At 44.3% G+C, this 26,208-nt stretch overlaps 1 protein-coding gene across 2 annotated transcripts in view; it reads left to right on the forward strand.

Annotated features, from left to right (window-relative positions):
• Positions 1 to 26,208, forward strand: part of Ptgfrn (prostaglandin F2 receptor inhibitor) — a 75,501-nt gene that overhangs the window by 39,031 nt on the left and 10,262 nt on the right. For both annotated transcript variants that reach the window (XM_026407291.2, XM_026407292.2), the window contains exons 4-6: positions 1,938 to 2,318; positions 15,254 to 15,679; positions 20,017 to 20,436. In XM_026407291.2, the coding sequence (XP_026263076.2) occupies positions 1,938 to 2,318; positions 15,254 to 15,679; positions 20,017 to 20,436 (1,227 nt within the window). The remainder of the gene's footprint in view (positions 1 to 1,937; positions 2,319 to 15,253; positions 15,680 to 20,016; positions 20,437 to 26,208) is intronic.

Genomic DNA, 26,208 nt, shown 5'->3' on the forward strand with positions numbered 1-26,208 from the left:
CAGCACAGGCTTTGCCTAGGTCCCCTCTTGCACTACAAATCCTTTAGAACTGCTTCTTTATTTCCCTCCAGCCTGCTCCAGCCTGTTTTCCAATGGTCAACTCCTGAATCCAGAATGTGTGAGGCCTATGGTTAGTGATATGACAAGATGTTTAGCCACTTGCACAAATCAAATTACAAAGTGAACTATGCAGTTGAAAAGACATTTCTGCCAACATTTCCAGGACCCAAGGATCTATTTTCTCAATATACACATACCTCAGCTCCCTGTTGAGTACTCCCTCACTGACCTGACACCCTCCTGAGTCAGTCTTCCCGGGGGAGCTGTTGGCCCAATAGCAGCTCCCTCAGCCAACTTCAGGGTTTCTGTCCACGAGCATTGTATTGTATGTAAGTGGGGTGGGTCAAACTGCAGAACCTGGCTCAGCGTGGCAGTTTCTGTGAGTCCTCTCAAAAGATGCCCTCAAGTTACTTTTGGCTTCTTTTTAAAGAGATGAGGGAAGAGGAAGAATTTGAAGGATGAAATTGGACTTCTAAATTCCTTTTTCTAATGCTATTCCCACCTTCTTTTCTGTCCTCTCTCACAGTAAATGTTGAACTTGGCTTGAAAGACTTGTTTGAAATTTTGTGAAACTCTGGAAATATTCATGTGCACGTAATGTACACCAAAGGGCATGGGCTTTTCGGTTGGCACCAGACTCTGTCCCTGAACTTCCTGGGGACAGTGGTTGAGGCATGTGGCTCTTGCTAGCAGGCCTGGGCTGTGCCCCCATTCCCATCCCCTGGGTGATGTCAACTATTTACCATCTAAGTAATTGTTCCCAGAGCATTATCACAAGTCCAGTGTTTTCCTACTCTGATTACAGATGTTTGACTCCTTTTCAAAAAAACCCTGAATAGAGTAAAATGTTTCCATATAAAAGCTTTGACAGGGGAATGCTGAAACTCGACCCCCTGGAATCTGTGACACCAAATACTTCAGTGCTTCATCTAAATATAGTCTTATTTTAATTACCCACACTAATGAGAGAGGGCAGTAGCGTGGATAATCCAAAAATCATTGTGTTCTGGCTATAGAGTATGTCTTATGTTTGACTTTTAGGTGGGCATTCTAATGAAATCAATATTTCTCTGAATTGATTCAAAAGGAACATTTTCTGTTTCCACTTTACTTTCTTGTCTGCTTTGGGTATTTTTTTTCTTTCTTTTTCTTTTTCTTTCCATTCTAGAGATGGAACTCAGAGCCTCATGCATGTTTGCCAGGGGCTCTGCCCACCGAGCCATACCCCCCCCCCCCCAGCTAAGGCTTTTTTCCTTTTTTCTAGAAAAATGTTTTCACCTTCACTTCCTACCTTCTCTTTCTCGGTCTCAAACTGACTGTGCACACATATCAGAACTGAGCTGTCCTTTTTAAAAGCACCCAAGTTTTATTATGCAAATGGAAAAAGTTTGATTTTGGTTTTGTGACTTTCAGCAGACTTCTTCTTATCAAACAAACCATAGCTTAACAGTTAAGACCAGAATTCCTAGAAGCAGGCAGTCCAAATCTGAGTTCTAGCTGTGTCCTATATTAACAATGTGACTTGGGGCAGGTTACTTCTCTGTGCTTCTGGTTCCTTATCAGTTAAATGAGGATAATAATAGTATCTTCTAATAGAATTATTTTGAGTATCATCCTCAGAACATTGGGATATAGTGTGTATCAGTATTTGCAATTGTTGTTTTTTTTGAAATAAAGAGAAATGCAGCATGTTTCATGAATTTATCCATTCAATACCTCTTAAGTATGTAGAACTGTACAAAGCCTACTAATTTTCATGCCATAAAAGAGAACTTAAAAGAAGATGATCTGAAGGGAAGCAGGGTAGGAGAGATGAAAGGTGGAGGAGACAAACCTAATCCAGATTACTTAGATTTATTTGTTGTTTAATTTACAAGTTCTGCGAGCAGCCGTGGCCAGGAACTTGTCCGTGCCTGAAGGAAAGGATCTGGACCTGTCCTGCAACATCACGACAGACCGGGTGGATGAGGTACGGGCCGAGGTGACGTGGTTCTTCAGCAGGACACCCGATGGCTCCTCTCCTGCCCGCCACTTGTTGGCACGACTGGACCGTGATTCCCTGGTGCACGGCTCGCCTCACGTGGCCTTGAGTCACGTGGACGCTCGCTCCTACCATTTACTGGTCCGAGATGTTGGCAAAGAAAACTCCGGCTACTATTTCTGCCACGTGGCGCTCTGGGTACCTGGACACAACAGGAGCTGGCACAAGGTAGCAGAGACCATGTCTGCACCTGCCAGCGTGGGTGTGACCTGGCTAGGTGAGTGTTGGGAGGATGGCTTTTAGCCTCTCCGGCGTAATCCCTCCTTGGAGCTGTCTGGAGGAGTCTGGGTGCTGGGTGTGCTGCATTATTTAGACCTTCTTTTTTATGGGGAGAAGTGTAATTTAGAGAGATCCAAAGCTGGAGGTGAAAGCAAAACTGGCTGAAATAGAATCTGGCAGGCAAGGGAAATGTTTAGATAACGTGGCCTCCGTTGTCTCAATGCCTTCAATTGAGAGGGCATAGTTTCCTTTTGTGGTTGAGATTTGCAGGGTGGGAGCTGTGCTGGATGGCTTTGAAATGGACCTTTGTTGGAGGGCGAGCACTGCCGTTTTCCCTGCCTGTCCGACATTCCTAGGTACTCCTTGGCAGGCGCTGCTGCTTTCCAAAGCTCTGTGCAGAATTCCTTCAGCTAATAGGAGGCTTTTTTTTTCCCCCACTTAAATGCCCTGGAATCCCAAAATGATTTTATCTGCTGCTGCCAGTTACACACAGGGGGCTTCCTGCTTCCCCAGGCTCTTCTTGGGGCCTCTCTCAGCCTGGGTACATTTTCCTTGGTGCAGAAGCAAAGTTGGTCACCTCGCCACCCATTTTTAGTAGTGTGTCATATGTGCAGAGATCATCGTTGTTTCCTCAACTTGTCATATGTGTGACCCCTGGCCTGACCTCGTGTTTTCTACCATGCTCACCTTCCCCATCCCTTGTTTTCCTACGTGTTTTCTCACTGAGCGAAATGTGTATGGGCTCTTCCTAATTTTCGTTAATGGCTTGTAATTGCAAGTAAACTCGGGAGGGCTGGGGTCAAATGGGGGTGTGGAAAGCCTTCCTCCCACCTGCATTATTACCAGGATGGGAAGGGCCTACCTGTCAAGCTCTTTCTGTTTAGAGCTTTGCCTGGCTACTGTCCCGTGAGTGCATTGGGCTCTGAGGAAGGCATTAGGCCTAACTTTGATTATTAGGAGGCAAAACACATCTTTCAAGGACAGGGAATGATTTCCTCCTTTGTCTGTTACCAAACATTTTCCTGCCATGACATGCCACTCACTCCTGGCTCTTCTCTGCATGGAAATCTTCTGTGAGAGGACTGCTGTGTTCACTGTCTGTCTGTCCTTAATACGCCTTTATTTGGTAAAGGTGGGGGATTGGCCAAGTGGGGACAGAGGGGGCAGGGAGAAAGGTAATAAGAGAGTAAGCAGAAAGGACAATCCAATTGCAATTGTGACTAGGCAGGGTGTTAGTCATCCCTGTTAACAAAGTGAGCCTTTGATATTGGGAGAGTAAAAGCAGCAAGGTTTATCTGGTGAGCTTTTTTATTCCTGCCGTCTGAGCCTTGTGTGAGAGACTCACTATGAAGTACTGAACTGGAACAATGTCGGCCCAGCTAGAACTCTCCTTAGCAACCTTCAAAATAAAACAGATGTTGTCAGCACCAAAAGAAGATTTTTCATCTCTGGAGCTGAATTTGTCTCATAGCTCTGATCCTCAGTGCATTGTGTGGCGCTGTCAAATTCCAGCGCCGCCTTTCCCTATCCCCTCCCCCTCCAATTTCTGAGTCCCAGCTCGAGGATTTTTTTTTTTTTTTTCCGAAAGTGCTGCTGCGTGCACTCCAATTTGAGGGTTTCTTTGAAGTACTCACGTATTGATCCCGGCATGGCCCGGGGGAGGTGCAGAGACTGTCAGACATCAGGAAAGGAGCTCTGGGAGAGCGTGGGCTCTTTTAACTGGAAGGGATTTGTTGGTGGCTCTGTTCTCCAGAGAACAAGAAGAAATAAAGAGACTAAATTGTGGAAAAGGTTCAGTTATTATCCTAAGGATCCTGTCGTCTGCTTTCCTGCGGAGTTACAGCACCATTGTCATGAAAATCATCAGCGTGCTTCTCCCTGACTGATGCTAATGCATATGGAACCCTGTGCCTTTCCCTACGCTTTACGCAGAATAGGCACTCGATAAATATTGGCTGATTGGCTGGATAGGTAAATCATCCAGGACCAGCACATGGATAATGTTAAAATACGTACACAGGGAAACCAGAATTGCAAACAGTTTTGCTCAAGTATTCAGGCATATTTGCACACAGATGAACCTACTAGGAGTGTTAAGTGGTATAAAAAAAAACAACTGCATTCTTTTCCTTTCTGTCTTTCTTCCTTCTTCTTCCCTGTGCCTGTGACTCATACCCTTGCAGCTGCTTGGACACTTGTCAGGAGACGAGCTGGGCATGAGTACAGCAGCAGACATTTAGTCAGGATCTCCACGCTGGGTTCTCTGCCCAGAAACAGATGTGCCTGACCTCACCCTACATGGTTATCTCTCGAAATGTAACATGTGTGTATGTGCATGTGCCTTCCATGCCAGATGCAACTTGGGGCCTGCATGAGGTAACAGGGAAGTGAGCCCCCTGCCCCCAAAAGCAGGAAGACAAGTGACCTGCCAGGTATATAGGTCATCTTAGGTTATATGACTGTGGAATGTTGTCACAGAAGCATTCTTAAGAAAGCTGGATCCCCAGCTTTGTCATGTGGCAAACTTGAGTTTTGTTGATACGTACACAAAACTCGATTTGCCACTTAACAGATCCAGAATTATCACTCCCTATCCCTGTCTGAAAATCACTATTTTTTTTTCATTTTGCCTATGATTTTGAGGGTCAGGGGTTAGGGAGGGACTCAGTGGGGTCCATCTCTAATACAGTGATGACAGCTGCAGGCACTTAGGGCTTCGGGCTGCCTTCTAGGTAACTTTGTTGTAGAAGTGACACCACGATCCTGGGCCTCTCTCCTCATATACATCTCTCCACAGGGCTGGGGCTTCTCGCAGCTCCATCTTCTCAGAGTAGGTCACGTTTCTTAGGTGGTGGATACCTTCTAAGAAGCAGGAGACGGAAGTTACTAGACCACTTAAGCGCAGAGTCTCCCACAGGTTCTGCTTTCTCCTATGGGTCAAGTCATCCCAATTTCAAAGGGAGATAAGAGACCTCCTAAAAGGGAGGGTAGCGAAAGATCCCCTTAATGGTAGAAGGGCACGTAAGAGGGGAAGTGCTACAGCCATCTTTGGAAAATAGAATCTACCATGGTGGAGAACACTTGCTTTGTCGTTGTTCTCCTTTGCTCGGCATGGGAGTGCTGAGGTCAGCGAGTGCGTGCACCTGGACGGGGTCTTCCCGAGTTCTCTTGTGTCCGCTGGGAAGACACCAGGGCACTAGTGGGAGTGGTATGGCATCTCAAGGAGCAGGTGATCACGGTGATTTTTTTTTTAAGTGAGAAAGTCCTCTTTTACTTAGGATTATGTCCTTCTTCAGAGGGGGGGAAAGGTTTAAGTTGGCTTCCAGAGTGAAACACAAAGCAGGAGACATAAAAATAAAACCAAGATCAAAAGGAGTGGGAAAAAATATCTGAGAATAGGTATTGCAAGGTGGTTGGGGCGAATTCATTATTGAATTTGCCTCTGAAGTTTTGAAGAGTTGAGACAAAAAGAGATGTGATGGTACAGTTCTCTTCTGAGGAAGGGAAACGTAAACTCTTTCAGAGAGACAGACTTTTTCTTGGCCCTGAATTTATCATGTGCTTTTTCATTTCAGGGAGCATTGGGTAACATGATGGACAGTGCTTTCAACTGTTCTTTTTTAAAAAAAAGGCCCTAAATGATTATTTAAATGGATTTTTTTTTTATGTCCACCCTTTATAAAAGCTGAGGGCACAAATCCTAAGTGTGTGAAGGAGTTTCTGTAAGAAGCTGAATTACCGTGGGGGACAAATGTTGCTTTGTGTTGATCCAATTTAGTGTATAGCTGAAACTTAGGGAGCCTCGCAGAATGGCTAGTTAATCTGCACATTAAGCCATCTCTCTCTGCTATCAGATGTCTTAAATGAGCCTTTGGCAGGAGTTGGATACTAATCAGTTCATGGTTGAGCTCTCTGCCCCAAGTACCATGCTTCTTTGGTGTTAATTGGAGAGGGTTCCAGGGCTTCGGATACAAGAGCCGGAGGAGGCAGAGCTCGAGTTCTGCTCTTCAGTCTTAAGAACCTGATTTGCATTCTTCCCCACTGGAGGACCGGCCCCTATTCCAGCAGAGCGCCAGCGAGGAAGGTAATTATTTTTTTTCTTTAGAAGGAGCTGTTAATCTGCTAAGTACTTGGTAGAAACTTCGGAGTTCTGTGCCATCCATAAGGGATAATATTTAGATCTGTGCAGTTTTTTAGATGGACTGTTATTAGCAGTCTGCCCAGGATTCTCCCTGGAAGACAGAAGAACATGTGGCCAAGTTTTGGAGCCAGGGAGACCTGTTGAGTCCCACTTTACCATCTTCTAGGTGTGCTGTCTCCAGGGTGCTGCTTAACGTGTCCAAGGTTTGGTTTAATGGGATGATGCATTTTAAGTGAGAAGCACGGTAACTAGCACTTAAGTGCTTAGTACATCTTCTTGGCTGTAGTGATGATGATTTATTAGTGTTGGAGAGTCCTTCCCCACCAGATTCTTAACCAGTTGGGATGCAGGAATGCCTCTCAGGGCCTGGAGAAGCCCCACCTAAAGGAACAAGGATGTATGTGTCCTGGAAACAGCTGCTCCCGAGAGGAGCTAGGGAGCATAGGTTGAGCTGGCCACCTGTAGCCCTTTCTTGAATATTACTTTGGGTGTGGGACATTAGTGTTCCATTCAAATTATAGTTGTTGTTGTTTTTTTTTTAATTGTTCCCAAATGTCTCATGCTAAATGCATCCCCATGATAAGGGTGCTGCTAAGCTGCAGTGAAGCGCCCCCCTCCAACAATATTTTCTTATTTATAGCCATTTCTATTTAAATGTTGGAGAATATTTAATTGTTATAAAAGCAATGATTCGGGTAACTCTTCGACCATACACTTTGCTGCCTCTAAAGTACTTTCCAATTCAAGTAAGTCACCAGCAGAGACAGGGGATTCCTCCTGTTTTCTCTAACTCCCGTATCCAGCCTGTTGTTCTCATTAGCGGTATCAAAGTAACTGAGTGTCAGAGCGGGTGACATAGTCCCATGACACACAGGATTAGAACTTCCACTGACATTACACTCCTGCTGTCTGGGAAGTAGCAGGCTTGGAGAAGGCACTGATAACCTCACCTGGGTGCGGAATGAACCTGTGCAATTTGCTCATAGTGGGAGCCAGGCCATGGAGCCGAAGCCTCGCCTGTCATCCTGCTCTCACACACTGTGCACATCCTTATCTCCTGACTTAGCTCTTCCAGGCTTCATTTTTTGCTTGTTTTGTTTTTCATTTGGAAGTGTATATGAAAATAATTGTCATAGGAAACATGATTGTTATAAAGATTAAGCAAAAATGCAAGGAAAGTACATAGGATGGTGTCTGGCACATAGACAGCCCTCCTGAGGCCAGATGTTAACAGTATTGTTGTAAAGTGGGGAAAGTGACCCAAGCCTTATAGAAACGTGAGAGTAAAGGGAGGAAATCTATGTGGAAAACCTCAGGTCATATCCCTGAATACAGTAGGCACAAAATATTTTTTTTAATTTTTTTATTCTAATTTGTTATATATGACAGTGGAATGCATTACAATTCTTATTACACATATAGAGCACAATTTTTCATATCTTTGGTTGTATACAAAGTATGTTCACAACAATTCGTGTCTTCATACATGTACTTTGGATGATGATGTCCATCTCATTTCACCATCATTTTTAACCCCATGCCCCCTGCCTTCCCCTCCCACCCCTCTGCCCTATCTAGAGTTCATCAATGCTCTCCCTCCCTACCCCATTATGAATCAGCTTCCTTATATCAGAGAAAACATTCGACGTTTGGTTTTTTTGGGATTGGCTAACTTCACTGAGCATTATCTTCTCCAATTCCATCCATTTACTTGCAAATACCATGATTTTATTCTCTTTTATTGCTGAGTAATATTCCACTATGTATATATACTACATTTTTTTTAATCATTCGTCTACTGAAGGGCATTTAAGTTGGTTCCACAATTTAGCTATTGTGAATTGTGCTGCTATAAACATTGATGTGGCTGTGTCCCTGTAATATGCTGTTTTTAAGTTCTTTGAGTATAGACTGAGGAGAGGGATAGCTGGGTCAAATGGTGGTTCCATTCCAAGTTTTCCAAGGAAATCTCTATAACTGCTTTCCATATTAGCTGCACCAATTTGCAGTCCCACCAACAGTGTGTAAGTGTGTGTTTTTCCCAACATCCTCACCAACATTTACTGTTGTTTGTATTCTTAATAGCTGCCATTCTGACTGGAGTGAGATGAAATCTTAGAGTAGTTTTTATTTACATTTCTCCGGTTGCTAGAGATGATTAACATTTTTTTATATATTTGTTGATTGATTGTATATCCTTTTCTGAGAAGTGTCTCTTCAGGTCTTTGGTCCATTTATTGATTGAGTTATTTGGTTTTTTGGTGTTTAGCTTTTTGAGTTCTTTATATACCCTAGAGATTAGTGCTCTATCTAATGTGTGAGGGGTAAGAATTTGTTCCCAAGATGAAGACTCTCTATTCACCTCACTGATTATTTCTTTTGCTGAAAAGAAGCTTTTTAGTTTGAATCCATTCCATTTATTGATTCTTGATTTTAATTCATGTGCTATAGGAGTCTTATTAAGGAAGTTGGGGCTTTGGGAATCAACTTAATGAAAGAGGTGAAAGACCTATATAATGAAAACTACAGAACCCTAAAGAAAGAAATCAAATAAGATCTTAGAAGATGGAAGGATCTACCTTGCTCTTGGATAGGCAGAATTAATATTATCAAAATGACCATACTCCCAAAAGTATTATATAGATTTCATGCAATTCCCATCAAAATCCCAATGGCATTCCTCATAGAAATAGAAAAAGCAGTCATGAAATTCGTCTGGAAAAATAAGAGACCCACAATAGCTAAAGCAATCCTTAGCAAGAAGAGTGAAGCAGATGGCATGACTATACCAGACCTTAAACTATACTACAGAGCAGTAGTACAAAAACCGCATGGTATTGGCACCAAAACAGACTGGTCGACCAATGGTAACAGAATAGAGGACACAGAGACTAACCCGCAAAATATTTGATTTATCAATTAGTCAATGATTCCGAAAGCTTTTCATTGTTTTGAAAGTCATAACAAAGGGGTTTAATGACTGCCTCTCCCCCACGTCTGAATCTGTCCTCTCCCCCCACCATGTTGGGGATCTAACCCAGACTTTGAATACACTGGGCAAGCACTGTGCCACCACTCTACATCCTAAGCCCTGACTAATATTATTTGTATAAGTCTTTCTTCTGGGCAGGATCACCCTGGAGTCTATAGCTTCAGGGATGGTGTGTGTATATGAATAGACACCATCCTGGTAACCAGATTAGCAAGCAGATCACTCTTGGATTAGCCTCAGTATTCTGCAAAAGATGTATCTGTGTGGATTGTTGTTTGTTTTTAACTTTTAAAAACAGAAATTTACAAATGTTCATACTGGGAGTAATAACCACCGGCTTGAACAGCTATCAATATTTTGCTGATCTTATTTCATCTGTCTTCCCTCCCATGGATTCACACACACACATACACTCACACACACACTTTTTTTTTAATCTGCAAGAGCAGAAAACATATCCCAGACATCATATCATTTTACTGTTAAATACCTCAGCATGCATCTTAACTGATAAGCATTTTTAAAACATAACCACCATGGCGTTCTGTGCTGATTTCTTGATGAGATCAAACAGAATGTGGCAGTAATCAGTGGTGAAATGCTTGTGCCCAGAATGAGCATTTTTATGCAAAATATTAAAATCAGTTCAATTCAGCAAGTATGTCAATACCTTCGACGTGCAAGGCACGGCACGCATTGCACGTGCCGATGAATAACCTGGGTTGTCCCTGGAAAGAGTCCTACGGAAGGTTCATGAGACGCCCATACAAATGACTGAAGTTCAAGGTAGTGTTGAAGTAAACTCCTTGGAGAGTGGGGAGCCTGGCAGGTGGCAGGATCTGTGTGAACACTCGCTGAATAAGAAGTAGAGGTGTGATGTGCCGAGCTAGTTCAAAGGAGGCACCCTGTTAGGGAGGAGGGGCTGCACAGAAAGGCTTGTGCAGAGGGGCCTTGGGAAAGGCACAGTCTTGGCAAGCCGATTTTGAAACTGTAAAACAGCATGAAAGGATGGTCTCTGCACAGGCACCAGAACAATAAAAGAAGTAAGACGCCACCCATACTCCTGCCATTCTGACACGGCGGGTAGAACCCTGTGTTCTGTAGCGGTGTTGGCCTCAAGTTACCGGCAAGGCTGGTGGATAGTTCAAACAGAACTGCACCTCGTTAAGTTCACCAGCCGAAAGTCACTCATTTCCATCTTTGCGTTAAAGCTGAGGCCTTTTGGGGAGGAGAATGAGGAGGCCGGCCGCTGAAGTCAGTGATATTTTTCTGGGTTGCCACCACGCTGAGGTTGCTCTGAGCAGATGTACAGGTTCTGCCACTCCCCCGTGCTCTCATTTTCTGTATTTGGATTTGTGGGATTTCAACAGATCCATTTCAGGGCAGAGGATGGCACTGAATGGGAGAATCCATTCAGTCATTGCTTCAGCAACCGACTGAGCAGGTGTGCGAAGGCAGCAGAAAAACCGGAAGCTTTCGACTCACCGGGGTACACTGAGAGGCGCGAGTTGCAAAGGCGGCAGGTACCCCGCGGCTTGGGTTCACAGGTTCACGTGGAGAAGGGCCTAGAGTGCCAGGCCAGGACAGAGTCCTTGACCCTGTGGGTGAGAGGAGAAACCCAGGAGGGACCGGGCAGGCGTGTCGGCCTGGAGGTGGCACTGGGAGGCTATTGACAGTCTGGGCTGGAGGCAGTGAGGGCCCAGATCGGGGTGTCCATGGTGAAGCTTTGTAAAATGCTACCAGGCATCAGGCCTGGGGACGGGAGCAGTGGAGGAGACCAAGGAGGCAGAGTGTGTAGGACGTAGGAAGCCTCGAAGCCGAGAGGTGGAAGGGAGGAGGGAGAGGTGGAGATGGGGAGCAGGAGCCTGAGGAGGGGAATGTCGTCGAGAGAACCGTCGGTGGAAGGTTGGAAGGAGCTGGCTGTGCTTGTCTGGGTGCGGTTTTCACCGGGTGTTTGTGTATGGGCAGAGGAGGATGAGGAGGGCCGTGGATTAGGCTGTGAATGTGCTGCGGGAGGCCTGGCGCTGAGCTACGAGCCAGAGTGTGTGGGTCTGGAGCTAAGGAAGAGTCGGGGCCGGAGCAGGGGGCCAGCTGGGTTCTCATACGGGGGTGAGTGAGCTTCGGGCAAGGAGGGTGGAGGCGGAGGAGAGAGCAGCCCTGGTGGAGCTTGTCCGTGTGCTCCTGTTGTGACCACTGATAGCTCCATCATGTCACTTCTTCTCTACCATCTTTTTTTTAATTGATATATTAAAGTTGTGTCTGTTTGTGGTGTACAGAATGGTTGCGTTGATATACATCTCTGTCGTGGAATAGCTCAGTGAACCTAATTAACATACCTGTTACCCGACATGCCTTTTTTTGTGGTAAAAACATTGACAGTCTGTTCCCTCCGCAGTTTTCAAGTACCTACATCCAGTCCATTGTCGTCAACTGTCGTCAGCACGTTGTACAATTGACCACCTGGATAGTTGCTCCTATTTAACAGAAATTTTGTGTCCTTTGACCAACATCCACCCTTCCTGACCCCAGCCTCTGGTGACCATTTTGTTCTTTGCTTCTATGAACTTGACCTTTTTCTAGGTTCCACGGAACAGTGAGATGATGCTGTCTTTGTCTTTCCGTGCCCAGCTTGTATCACTTAATGTGGTGCCTTCCCGATCTGTCCATGTTGTTGTGAATAAGAGATTTCCTGCTTTTTTATGGCTGAATAGTATTCTGATGTGTGCATGTGAACCACCTTGACTTCACCTACTCCTCCACTGACGGACACCTTGGGTGATTCCCCCTCTTGGCCCTTGGGAATCGTGCCTCAGTGAACACCTTCGGTCTTTCGTCATAATTTTAGCAGCCTTCAAAAAGGTGTCACTTTGGAAGAATATGCCCAGGGCTGTAAGTCCACCCTGAAAAAATGGAAGGGCTTATTATTAAAGAGTGTATTATCTATTAGGGGACACAAGAGAAGCCTCCAGGCAGCACTGAGGCATCTTAAACTCACGGGTCGTTGAAGCTGAGGCGAGGTCCCCGTGGGAAGCTGTCTTCTGGGTCGCGTTCCCCGTGGCGGTGATTTATCAGTGCCGTTCCTGGCACAGCATTTAGTGTTTCTTCAGATCACAGTGTCGGTCAGTGAAACTCAGAAAACACAGAGTTTAGAAGATAGTAAGTCTGGTTCATCTGAGAGATGAGGGTTTTCTGGGAAGCGGGTAGGAAGCGGGTAAGCCTGGGTCCGAGTCTGCCCGCTGTGCGTTATGTGGGCAAGCTGTTAACTTTTTAAAAGTTTCCTCTTCTCAGATATGAAATGGAAATCACGACTAGCATTTTTCTGACTCTTTTAACTCTCAATCCTCATATTCAGATCCTGAGGTATAGTTACTGTTGTGATCGCCGTTGGCACAGAGAAGTTAAGTCATCTACCCAAGGCTGCACTCCGTATCAGTGGCAGGGCTGGGATTTGAACAGGCTGCACCAGACCCCGACCCTCCCCACCGCTCTGTACTGCCTCATTGTAGTCAGGTTAATGGGTGACACGCAGGAGGGTCTTCCTTGTGGTACTGGATGTGGACTTGAGGTTCCCTAAGTGGTATCAGTGGTTGTCGCAGATGGTTGACGTGGCGGGGCTCTGGGTTGGCCTTGACAGGCCTAAGGGGTGTGATCTTGCTGTCTGCACAGCCAGTTTGAATCTGCCCTTTTCACAAGAGATGAACTGGGTTGACCTGGTCTACCTTCGGGTCTGCCTCCAGAACTTAAGAGGACAGACAGACGTCTGAGACCTTGAAGTGGGTGGGGAGGGGTGATCGAGCACTCCTATCCCTGCCTGTGACGGTGCACATACGCAGTCAGTTGTTGCTAGGGAGGCCTGCTGTGTGGCCCCTGCCTGCGAGCCGGGACACACCCCCGCAAGGTGGCCCCCCCGACGGCACCCTCGCCTGCGCAGGAGGAGGCACATAGCTCAGGGTGTTTCTCCACAGCCACCGCCTCGCCGCAGGATGTATTCCCATGCCAGGCAGAGGCCGGGGGCCCCGTTGGCCTGGCTTTCTACGGCCGCGTCCATCCTCACAATTAAATGCTTGCAAAGATGACATTTGAGGGAATTAGGATTTTGAGTTCTTTCCATTTCCTGGCCCAGTGAATCACTCTGGGAGAAGTCATGATGTTATAAATTTCATTAGAAGTGTAAATCACAGAAGAACAGTTCCTTGACCTCAGCAGTTTATAATCTGTATGAGTCATAAATAAAAGCAATGTTAAATAAAACCCAACCAGTGAAGGCGGGCAAAGGCAGGGTGGGCCAAGGGGAAGTTCTGCTCAGGCAGAATTGTCTTTCTCCCAGAGGGCAGAGGGCTACCGAATAAAAATGATTTTTTTTTTAAAAGAAACCTTCGCCTTAAAAAGCAGCAAACATATATTGAGTGCCTACTGTACACCAGGGTGTATTTGGAGCTTGAGAAGGAGACTCTCAAGCAAAGAGGAATCATGGTATGGATAACTGATATGCAAGTATACAGCACGGGGGTCACAGAGAAATTGTCACCCCTGAGGACTTGGGACCTGGGTGACAGTGAAGAGTGAATGGAAGTGTGCAGGCATCTGAAACAGGGCACCACAGTGGTGTGAGCACCTTGGTGATCAGGGGTTCCACAGGAGGAGGATGGGGAGAAAAGGAGGCTACAAAGGGGTTCCAGAACCAGGTGTGGCGGAGGCTTGGGGTCAACGAGGACAGAAGTGTAGAGGTGCCAGATAGATACATCAAGGCAGCAGACATCAGAGGAAGGAGGGGTTCTCTTTCTATAAGTGAAAACCAGCAGGACCGGGGCAGAGTCAGGGGACACGCTGGCCGCACTAGCGTTCCTCCCACCCTCTGTTGGAATCGGAGCAGGGAAGCCGTTGGTCGCAGGGGAGCCGGGTCACAGTCAGAAGGTTGCAGGGTTGGCAGAGTTGGAGGGTGAGTTTCGTGTGACGGCAGAAAGAACATCCCGTGGGGAGTTTGAGGGTGGGGGTGTCTGTTGATTGAAATCAGAGCCAGCAGAAATGTCAGGAGCAGCAAAGAGAAGTCAGGAATACGCAGGGGAATGGCACCCTGAGAGCCTGCAATTCAGGGCACGGCCAAGGATGGCAGGGGCTGAGCCATGGTGGGCCTAGAGTTCTGGAGCTTATCTGGGACAGAGTTTCCCAGAGTTTCCCTCCGGTGGGGGCTTTGGAGACTGGGGGCTTACACAGCATTCAAGAGACAGTCTTGGTCAAGTGTGGACACTGAGCTTTTTTTTTTTTTTTTTTTTTTTTTTTTTTTTTTTTTAAAGAGAGAGAGAGAGAGAGAGAGAATTTTTAATATTTATTTTTTAGTTTTCGGTGGACACAACATCTTTGTTGGTATGTGGTGCTGAGGATCCAACCCGGGCCGCACACATGCCAGGCGAGCGCGCTACCGCTTGAGCCACATCCCCAGCCCCGACACTGAGCTTCTTATGAGATCTTTAGGTTTTAACCTCCTGGAGAGGCAGCTGACCCCAGTCCTTTTCAAAGGTTAGGGTTCTGATGGAGGACGTTTGACTACTTGGTCTTGGGAGTTTTCTTGGGGAAATATAAGAGGAAGTATTTTGCAAGTTTTGTAAACATACTCTTACAGACACCTTCTCATCCAATCACAGACCGATAGCCAGTAGGGGACACATTCATAGCCAGTAGGGGACACAATTTAATTTGCTTATTCTGAGTACTTGTCTCATTCCTTAATGCTCATTCTTGGTATGTGGCCCTAATTTTTATTTTTTATTCCCCCCCCCCCCGTGGCCTCTCTCCGGTTCAGAACCAGACTATCAGGTCTATCTGAACGCCTCAAAGGTCCCTGGGTTTTCAGATGAGCCCACGGAACTGGAATGCCGGGTAGTGGACTTGAAGAATGCAGAGGCCAACATCCGTTTCACAGTGTCGTGGTACTACAGAATGAATCGGCGCAGTGATGACGTGGTGACCAGCGAGCTGCTGGCCGTCATGGACGGGGACTGGACGCTACGATATGGAGAGAGAAGCAAGCAACGGGCCCAGGATGGAGATTTTATTTTTTCTAAGGAGCACGCGGACACATTCAATTTCCGGATCCAAAGGACTACAGAGGAAGACAGAGGCAATTATTACTGTGTGGTGTCTGCCTGGACTAAACAGCGGAATAACAGCTGGGCGAAGAGCAAGGACATCTTCTCCAAACCTGTCAACATATTTTGGGTATCAGAAGGTAGAGTGTCATTTGGTTTATCATTCATTTTTGTTTTGTTTCTGTTTAAGGAGTGCATTTTCAGATGCACTCAGCCTGCAGATTACACGAGGAATCTGTGCCTGTCCACTGGGGACCCATAATCACCACATGACCCCTATACCCTCTTTGGACTCACTGCTGCCCCATAGAGGGTCCTGTGCAACTCGCTGTCTTCAACAAAATCTCCCGCTTCCTGATCCTCAAGTCTGAGTGTTCCTTTCCCCTTCTGCCTTCTTCCACTTAGCACTACCAGCTCACTCTCTGAGGACACCGTTGCCTCTGGGAGCTCTCCTACGGTGGCATTTCTTCCCACACTGCTCAGGTCACTGGGCCTAGAGGTGGGGCGGGCACCTCCCTGCTCCTCCCTGCAGCTTCCAGACCATTTTCTCTCGGCCCTGAGAATATCTAGCTTTGTCTCTCACGGCTGTTGCTCCTTGACTCCCGGGTCTTCTGCTCCGTTGTTGGAAATGCTAGCTGCCGTTGCATAGCTGCTCTATTGCTGCTCCTATCTGGAGAACTTCACTACAAATCACCCTTGTAGCTTTAAAGAAAATGCTGAGCATGGTGCCCACCAGAAACCCTGTTTCAGTTGGTGGGAAATAAATGTAATTTGGATGCTGGAATTTGGCTGCTCATGTGTTGAGAAGCCTAATGTGGGTAATCCTCTCACCCTTAGCTCCTCGTTCTCTCTCTAAGCATCGTGTCTCTTATCCTATTGTGGTCCTTCCCCCCTGTACGCTCCTTAGACTGGCTCACTTCTGATAACTGAAACCTCTAGTCTCAGTCTCAAGCATCCTGTTCTCCTCACGTGTCTTCTGTGTTTCTAGATCACTCTTGCCGGTACTCCAAAAACAGCCCTTCAACCTACGGGGACCAGTGATCTGCTCCTCTTCCTTCTCTTTTCCTTCACTCCTACTGTGTCTTCACTTCCCTCTTAGCTAGCTAGGATGACCGTTGGCTTGGGGTAGCCCAAAGTCACTTTAGCACACTCTATCATCTTAGAGGTGTCTGGGGTAGTAGGTGGGGATAGGTTACATGATCCCCTGTTGTTACCTGGCCTAAAGTCTCAGTCACATCACTCCCTTGCGGACATCCTGAACTCTCTCTAGGAGTTTCCCCTCTCTAGGTCTGCCTTATGCTCTAACCACACGACAGCCCAGTTCAAGGCCAGCTCTCTGCTGCTGGCCGACCTCTGTCTGGAGAGTTTAGTGTGGGTAGAGAAAAACATTCAAACAGTGCTGACTGGCCTGCCTTTAAATCTGGGATCACTTAGGCCAAGTGGGTCCTCAACACTGCCTGGGAATCATTCTGCATTTCCTTAATCTGTTTACTTCCCCACTCTCCTAAATGATTATTGCATTCCACCTTTTCTCCCTGCTCACTTCCTTCTCCACCTCTCTATCAGCTACTGGTTTTGTTTCCTCTTTCTCTTAAAAAAAAAAAAAAAAAATTAAATCCAGAATCCCCTATGCTCTACCCTAGCACCTGAGCCTGTGATATTCAGCCTTACACTCTCTTATGACTTTAATATTTCTCTCTTCTCTGGACCTCTCTGTTGGCCTGAAAACGTGCTGTCAGATCTCCTTCAAGGTGGTGGGGGAGCTAAACTAATCCCGATCCCTCTTCTTCCTCCATCTTTCTGTTCCCTACAACCCTTGCCTGCCTGTTACTCTCTTTCCTTCTATAGCCATGCACAGCATCCGATTTTTCTATTTGGGATGTTTCCAATTGCACTCCTCCCATTCTCTTTGGTGTCTATTCTAATCAGGCTTTTCCCTCTATTGCACTTACAAGATTACCAGCGATCCACATATGGCAAAATCTACCTGTCGGTTATGTGGCTGAAGTTGGCAGGATTTAACACAGGTGATTGCTCCTCCAACCTCCCTGAATGCTTCCTCAGCCTTCTTTGCTGGCGTCTGTTCCTTTTTCTAATCCCCAAACATTATGCAACTTCAGGACACTGTCCTCAGACTTTTATTTAATGTGCCCCCTTGATAGTCTCTTTTCATCTCATGAATTCTAATACTTAGACACCAGTGACTTCCAGTTTTACATTCCTACTCTGGAGCTCTTTCCAGAACTCCAGATTCAATATTTCTTTTAAATCTTTTTTTTTTTTTGTAGTTGTAGATGGACAGAATGCCTTTATTTTATTTCTTTATTTTTATGTGGTGCTGAGGATTGAACCCAGTGCCTCACACATCCTAGGCAAGCACTCTACCACTGAGCCACAACCCCAGCCTCTCCAGATTCAATATTATGTTGCCTTCTGTCCACCTCTAGTTATCTAATGGGTATCTCAAACCTCTGTTCAAAGCAGAGATCCAGTCTCTGCTGACCCTTTTCTCTCAGCCTTCCCCAGCCTGTTGGAGCTAGCTAGCACCATTGTTCTAATTGTTTCATCCAAAACCTTCATTCTTCACTCCTCATTATTATTATTATTATTATTATTTTTTTTTTTGGTGGTGGTGCTGGGTATTGAACCAAGGGCCTTGTGCATGCTGGGCAAGTGCTCTACTGCTGACTGCACCCCCAAACTCCAACTCTTCATTCTCAAAATTGTCTTAGGATCTAACCACTTCTCCAGCTTCACTTGTACGGAGGAGTCGTGAGTCGTCCTCTCTTGCTGTGTTCTGTTACCAGCTCCCTAACTGGTCTCCTCACTCGGCCCTTACCCACGCCCTTAAGATGCAAGTCAGACCATGAAGCTCTTGGGCTCTACACCATCACAGCCTCCCGATTGCAGGGCAAAACCCCGAATCCTTTCACTGGCCTTTGGTGCCGTGTGCTGTTGCCATTGGCCTCATGTAACTCCCCCGTGCCCACAGCACGCCAGCCCCCTGCCCTCCTGCAGCTCCCCACAGCGCCAGCCAGGCTCCCACTGTATAGCTTCCCACATGCTCTTCCTCTGCATAGAAAGCTTTTCCTCAGGTGGGTATGAGGCTCGGTCCCTTACCCCCTTCAGGTCCTTATTTCAAATGTTTCTTTTTCTCTGCATGTGCTGGCTGACACACATAACCCACATGCAAAAAAAATACCCTCTTCTCTTCTCTGTTTTTTCTCCTTAAATCATCACCCTCTAACTGTACCATGTATTTTACTTATTCATTTTGTTTGTCTCCTTCCTCCAGTGTAGAGGGCAGGATTTCTGAATGTTTATGCACTGTTGTCTTCCCGGTGCCTGGAATGTGGGAGACTGAATGAGCAAACAGACAGGACAATCAAGAAAGAGTGTGGGCTGGCGTTGTAGCTCGGTGGTAGAGCACTTGCCTAGCGTGTGTGAAGCACTGGGTTCGATCCTCAGCACCACATAAGAACAAATAAATAAAAATAAAGGTATTAAGAAAGAGTGTGGGTGACTCAACAGGATCTCAGAAATCAGTGATTCTGGAGAGACAATGTAACATTCATATTCTGCTAATAGGTTTTGAGGAACAACTATTCCAAAGAACCCAACCTAAAACTCTAAGAACCAGACAGATTATAGGATTAATAATTGTGTTAAAGGATAAAAAGAATGGGTCTAATTCATTTATTCACCCATTCAGCAAATATTTAAGTACCTTCCAAGTGCCTGATGCTGTGCCATTATAATAGGTGAATTCTAATGTGTATATGCGTAGGGATTATTGTTTTGACACAGAAGCAGAGAGAACACACTTAAACCTAACATTAGTGTAGCCATAGACACTGGCTCAGACTGTTAAAGTAGCACCCCTGAAATTAAAGTGTAAACTAGGTGGAAGTGATTAGATCTACAAGTGCTTATGCTCCTGTCATTTAGTAATCTATCTGGTCTGTAGTGTTAGCATTATAGGATAAACAGAGAGAAGCCATTTTCCTGCTGTCCTCCTCCACCAGGCTAGCTCAGCTAGGGGGCGCTTCTCTGTGCTCAGCAGATGCTCAGGGGAGGAGAAGTGAAATGGTGTAGCCAGGAGTCTGGCCAGGATGTCTAGTCCTCCCCAGCTCACTAAGAGTGAATTCCATTGTGCATCTTAGGGTCACTTTAGCTCCCCGGCTTTTCTCTCTTGGTGAACATCTTAAGGACTTGAAGTTCCTCCAAACCAAATTCTCACCATCCATTACCTGTACAGTTCCACCCATTCAGTCATTTCAAACTGCTGCTTCCACTGTGCTGGTTTTCAGCCTGGTCACGGTTACACGTGATTTTTCTTTCTGAGTTTTCCAATTTTCATAAGTGCCTTTGTGTGGCAGTTTGCAAATAAATTCCCATTTCCTTGATGTTTTGCTTTTAGATGCATATCCATTTTAACTGGTCCTGTTGGAAATCACCTTCTGGTGCTTCATTCCAGATTCCGTGCTCGTGGTGAAGGCAAGGCAGCCAAAGCCCTTCTTTGCTGCCGGGAATACATTTGAGATGACTTGCAAGGTGTCGGCCAAGAATATTAAGTCTCCACGCTACTCTGTACTCATCACAGCCGAGAAGCCTGTTGGGGACCTCTCCAGTCCCAACGAAACCAAGTACATCATCTCCCTGGACCAGGATTCTGTAGTGAAGCTGGAGAATTGGACAGATGCATCGCGGGTGGATGGAGTTGTGTTAGAGAAAGTGCAAGAGGATGAATTTCGATATCGAATGTACCAAACTCAGGTCTCAGATGCAGGCCTGTACCGCTGCATGGTGACAGCCTGGTCTCCTGTTGGGGGCAGCCTATGGCGAGAAGCAGCAACCAGTCTCTCCAATCCTATTGAGATAGACTTCCAAACCTCAGGTGAGCAGGGAATTCTGTGGAATCAAAGATTGAACTAGAAGAGGATTTTGATCAAATGTCCTTTTTTTTTTCTTAAACCAGCTTTATTGAAATAGAATTCATATACTGTACAATTTACCAATTTAAAGTTCATAACTCAGTGGCCTTTCATGTGTTCACAGGATTGTATAGCCATCACCACAATCAATTTTAAAATGTTTTCATGACATTCAAAAGAAACCCTGACCCTTAACCAATATCCTCCAATTCTGCCTCTCTTTTCCCATGTCACGTCCTTTAGTAATCAATAATCTACTTTCTGTCTCTATAGATTTGCCTATTCTGGACATCTCAAATAGTGGAATATATTATGTGACCTTCATGTCTCTGAGCATTTTTCTAGGATCATATATATTGTTGCACGTAGTCAGTACTTTTTTTGTTTTTATATATACTAGGACACTTTTCCACAGAGCTATATCCCTAGCCCTTTTATCTTTTTTTACTTTGAGACAGGGTCTTGCTAAGTTGCTTAGGGCCTTACTAAGTTGCTGTGGCTAGCCTCAAACTTACAATCCTCCTGTCTCTGTCTCCTGAGCCATTGGGATTACAGGTGTGCACCACTGTGCCCAGTTCCGCACTTACTTCATTTTTCTGACTGAATATTGCACTGTATGGACATGTCACCTTTGTTTATCCTTTCATCACCTGATGGATGACATTTGGCTGTTTCCAGGTCCTGATTATTATAAGCAGTGCTGCTATAAATATCCACATTTTTTTTTGCAAATGTGAGTTTTTATTTCTGTTCTCATTAAAAAACAAAAACAAAACAAACAAATTAATAATAATAATAATAAAAAACCTAGCTACTTGATATTCTTTAGGAAACATGGTGGGGAATAAAAAAAGAGGAGGGGATTGAGCCTGTAGAGATGTTAAGTGACATGCTGAAAGTGGAAGTTCCAGATCGGGGACCCCAGTCTTCACCAGTTGCATAGCTTCTGTGCTTAAGACCCTCTTGGAATGAAGGTTGTAACTTCTTTTCTCAGTCCAACTAATCAGAGCAGTGTTTGCATATGATTCTGCATCTTATTCCTCACCTTGCTTTTGGATTGGAGAAAAGATTTCCTACAGTTAGTCAAGTTATCAGAGCTGCTGTGGTCTGGACAAATGTATCTGCCCAACTCGTTTTGTTAAGAAGAATTGTTAATTGTATTTATCTGTGGGAAAGCTAATTCAGACAAGAACATTTTCACATCTCTTCTGAAGTCATTTTGTCTTTGGTCACTGGAATATTGTTATGCAGTAAGGTAGAAGGATCCTCTTTTGTTGATAGCATAGATATAGGTGCCCATTCTAAAAGGGAGATCTTTCTTTCCCATCTAAGTAATTCATGAAGATCCTCTGACAGATCTGTGTATGTTTTTCAGCAGGAAGGTGATTTAAAAGTTTTAAATCCCAGTTTTATTTAGAGTATCAATGTGAAGGATTATCATTTGTGAGTTTTAGACTGAACATTTTTATTAACTCTGCTCTGGGTTCCAGTTAGAAATTTCTGTCTGTGTAAATTCATGTTCGTCTATAAAAATTCAGGCATTTAAGTGAATCACCATCACAAATCCAAGATGTTTGTTGAATTAAATTATTTGCATTTACTTTACAGGTAAGCTACACTCCCAGAAAGCATGTTATCTATAGTGTATTATTTTAACCTTTTATGGTGTTAGAGAAATAATCTTCTAGCATCTCTTAACTTTTAAATTAATAAAACATAGATATTGATTTAAACTCTGAGGTTTGTAAGGAATAGCTAAGACACAAGCCTCTCTTATTGTGTATTTGCTTGTTTGTTTACAATACCCACGTTATAAGATGAAATTCACATACTGTAAAAGTCACCCATTTAAAGTGTAGAGTCCAGTAGTTTTAAGATATTTAGTGTTGTATAACCTCTCTAATTTCAGAACATTTTCATCACTCCAAAGGAAACCCCATTCCCATTAGTAGTCTGGCCCAACCCCCACACTCCCTTTCACTCGGAAACCCCAGATCTACTTTCTACCTCTATAGATTGGCTTCTTGTTGATATTTCCTCTGAGTCAAATCATTTAGATTGTTTTGACTTCTTAGCTACTATGAATAAGGCTGCCATCAACATTATTATTTGAAAATAATGCCTCCTGATCTGTGGGTTGTCATTACTTTCTTATTGGTGTCCCTTGAAACACTGAAGCTTTCAATGTTGATGAAGTCCAGTGTATCTGTATTTTTGTTGTTGCTGCTTGTGTTTTTTTGGTGTCAGACCTCAGAAACCGTTGCCTAATTCAAGATCATGAAGACGTATGCATGTTTCCTTCTAGGAATTTTTTAGTTTTTAGCTCTCACATTTACAGCTGTAATCTGTTGTGAGTTAATTTTTGTATGTGGTGTGAGGATTGGGTTCATCTTATTCTTTTGCATGGAGATATCCACTCCTCCTACCACCATTTATTGGAGAATCTATATTTTTTCCTTTGTCAAAAATCATTTAATAAAAAACATAAGTGTATATTTCTAGACTTTCGCTTCTGTTCCAGTGATCTTGTATTTCTGTCCTTAAACCAGTGTCATCTTATTTGATTATGGTAGCTTTGTAGTTAGTTTTGCAATCAAGAAATGTGAGTGTTCCAGCTGTTCTTTTTCAAAATTGTTTTGGCTACTCGGAATCCTTTGCATTTCCCTGTGACTTTTAGGATCAATCTATTAATTTCAATAAAAATATGGATTGTGTAGAACAATTAGGAGAGCATTGCCATTTAATAATATTGCCTTCCAATTTATTAATGTGAAATGTCTTTCCATTTAGTTAGGTCATCTTTAATTTCTTTTGGTGGTATTTTGTTTTCAGTGAACAAGTCTTGAACTTCTTTTGTTAAATTCATCCTTAATTTGTAATTTGTTTTTTAAGCTCTTGGAAATGGAACCACTTTCTTAATTTACTTTTCTGTTTGGACATTGCAATTATGAGATATACAACTGATCTTTGTACATTGATCAAGTATCCTGCAACCTTGCTCAACTTGTTAATTAGTTCCAATAGTTTTTTTATTCCTTACAATTAATTTTTTTCTTTATAATTTTTAAAATAGGAGATCACGTTATTTGAGAATAGAGATAATTTTACATCTTCCTTTCTGAGGTGAATGCCTTCAATTTCTTGTTTGCTTGATTTCCTTGGCTAGAGCCTCCAGTACCATGTTGAATAGAAATAGCCCAAATGGACATCCTCATCTTGCTCCTAATCCTAGGGGAAAAGCATTTAGTGTTTCACTATTAGGCGTCATGTTATATCTGGGTTGTGGGGATGCTTTTTGGCAGGGGAGGGTACTTGGGATTGAATCTAGGGGCTCTTGACCACTGAGCCACATTCCCAACCCTATTTTGTATTTTATTTAGAGACAGGGTCTCACAGAGTTGCTTAGTGCCTCACATTGCTGAGGCTGGCTTTGAACTCATGATCCTCCTGCCTCAGTCTCCCAAGCCACCGGGATTACAGGCATGTGCCACCACACCCAATTAAATCTGGATTTTTCATAGATGCCCATTATCAGGTTGAGAAAGTTTTCTTCCATTTCAATTTTTTGAGTGTTTTTGTATCATGAAAAGGGTATTGGGTATTGTCAAATGCTTTTTCTGTGTCTGTTGAGATGGTCGTGTTGTGTTTGTCCTTTATTTGTATATGTTTTGTTATCTGTAGGCGTCAATTCCATCATGTTTGACATTTGTTATTTGATCTTTCTTATAAACTGTTCTGTGGAAGAGGGAAGACATAACATCTTCTGTATGTATTTCTGGGTGAGGAATGGATATTGAATCTATTTCTCGGTTTTTAAAAACTAAATATAACAAATAAATTCACTGTGCTTCCAGGTTGAATAGACTGCCTGAGGTTTCTATTTTTAATCTGTGGAGTTGTCATAGCCAGTTCACATTTTAATTAGAAGAGGCTGCCATCAAATTCAGTACCCAGCACAACAATGTAGCCCTAAGTAGCCCCCAGCAAACATTGATTTGAAACCGGAGCCTTTGCTTCCTAAAAATCTGCAGTACTCCCTAAGACCTACGACAAAGAGTCCTTCCAGTGTCCATCTTCCTGGCCCGCTGGCAGGGCCCTGGCCTCTTTATGATTGAGACCTGTTTCTCAAGGGGGCCTTCTAAGTCATGAGTTTTGCTGACTCAAGTGTCAACGGGGAAATAAGATTTAAATGTGATGCTTTAGGCCTTGGCCTTTGAAAAGAATATTAGTGGATGTTTTTTCTCTTTAACATGGAAAATTTGAAAATAGAGTAAAAGAACAGAAAGAAGGAATCCTGTCCTGCTACCAGAAACTAATTTGTGTTGTTTATCCTCCTAGAATTTTTCCCTTGAGTGTTTTCTTTATGACTCTGAGATCAGGCTGCGTATATAATTTTATGACCTGCTTTCTTTCCCCTTTAATGTTAGAAGATAAGCATTTTTCCCGTTGCCATAAGTTCTAGGTAAACACTAACTTTAATGAGTATATATAGTAGGATTTGCTTAACCATGACCCTTTTGACGGACATGCAGATGATGGGCAATTTTTGGCTTTCACAAAAACATTGCCATTAAGCCTTTTTCTAGGGCTGGGGGTTAGAATATGGTTTGCATGCATGTTTGTATTTTAAAAAGCTAAGTGGTTTCCGTCCTCTCTGCAGACCAGGAATCAAGGGACCCCTAGTGACTCTGGTTGTTCACTTAAATTCTCTGGGCCAGTCTGTCATCTGTGAAGCTGACCAGACAAATCCCCTCACAAAAACAGCATTACCACAGAAATCGACCATAATGAAAATATTTCTAAGCCCGGGATAATGACCCATATTAACAGTGAGCTGTTGACTTCGTTAGAAGGAAATCGACTCCTGTGCCCCCTCCGCCACAATGAAGGCCTTCTTCCCCATCCCTGTCTGCATTGTGAGCCGCCGCACAGACCCGCTCTGGATTCCCACAGCCACATCCAATGGGGAAAATGAGAACTGTAACTTGTGACCTGGAAGACATTTGGGGTTTTCTTTGGAAATATAAAGAAAAAGTGACATTTGTCCAAACTCCATGAGTCTTTTTTTTTTTTTTTTTTTTTTGCTATTTCAAATTAAATAGAAACATAAATCCATTATGGGTATTTCTTAGCATTTTTTTTTTATTGTGTGTTCTCTTAAAAGGGGCCCGAATACTTTTAAGAAAGCCCCTGATTGTGGTCCCATTTATTACCGTGAAATTCTTATCGGAGAGAACAGTGTAATAGCCGCTGTTCACCATGGCCACGACTACCCTGCACTCGCAGATGGCCACCTGTGGCATAGAGCACCCCAGTCGTCACCGCAGAGCTGGCTCAGTGCGGCCAGCCCAGGCCTGCCCCTCCTCACTGCAGGGGCTGAGAGCTGAGCAGCAGAGGAGTTGATGTCCAGAAGAGGGCCGAGTCCTTGTCCTCTGGCTTTCATCGCCCCCACCCTCTGCTGAGCCAGCGTGTTCTCTGTCTCGGCTGCTCTCTGGCTAATTGGAACTTAGTGGTTCCCATCCAGGGCTGCCTAAACCCCGCTAGTGTTCCATATTTTATAACCATCCTTTACCTTTCTCCCAGGAAAACACAAAACTGTTTATATAACTTAGAGTGAGAGGAAAGGAGTCTCATGAATTTGTCTTAGTAGTTATCAAGTTGAAATGAGAATCTAATGTGGCAATTAGTTGCCTCATTCGATGGTGTGACCTTTTGCACGTGCACACTCACACACG

Source organism: Urocitellus parryii, chromosome 11 (assembly GCF_045843805.1).
Source record: "Urocitellus parryii isolate mUroPar1 chromosome 11, mUroPar1.hap1, whole genome shotgun sequence".
In the NCBI taxonomy this organism is placed as follows: Eukaryota; Metazoa; Chordata; class Mammalia; order Rodentia; family Sciuridae; genus Urocitellus; species Urocitellus parryii.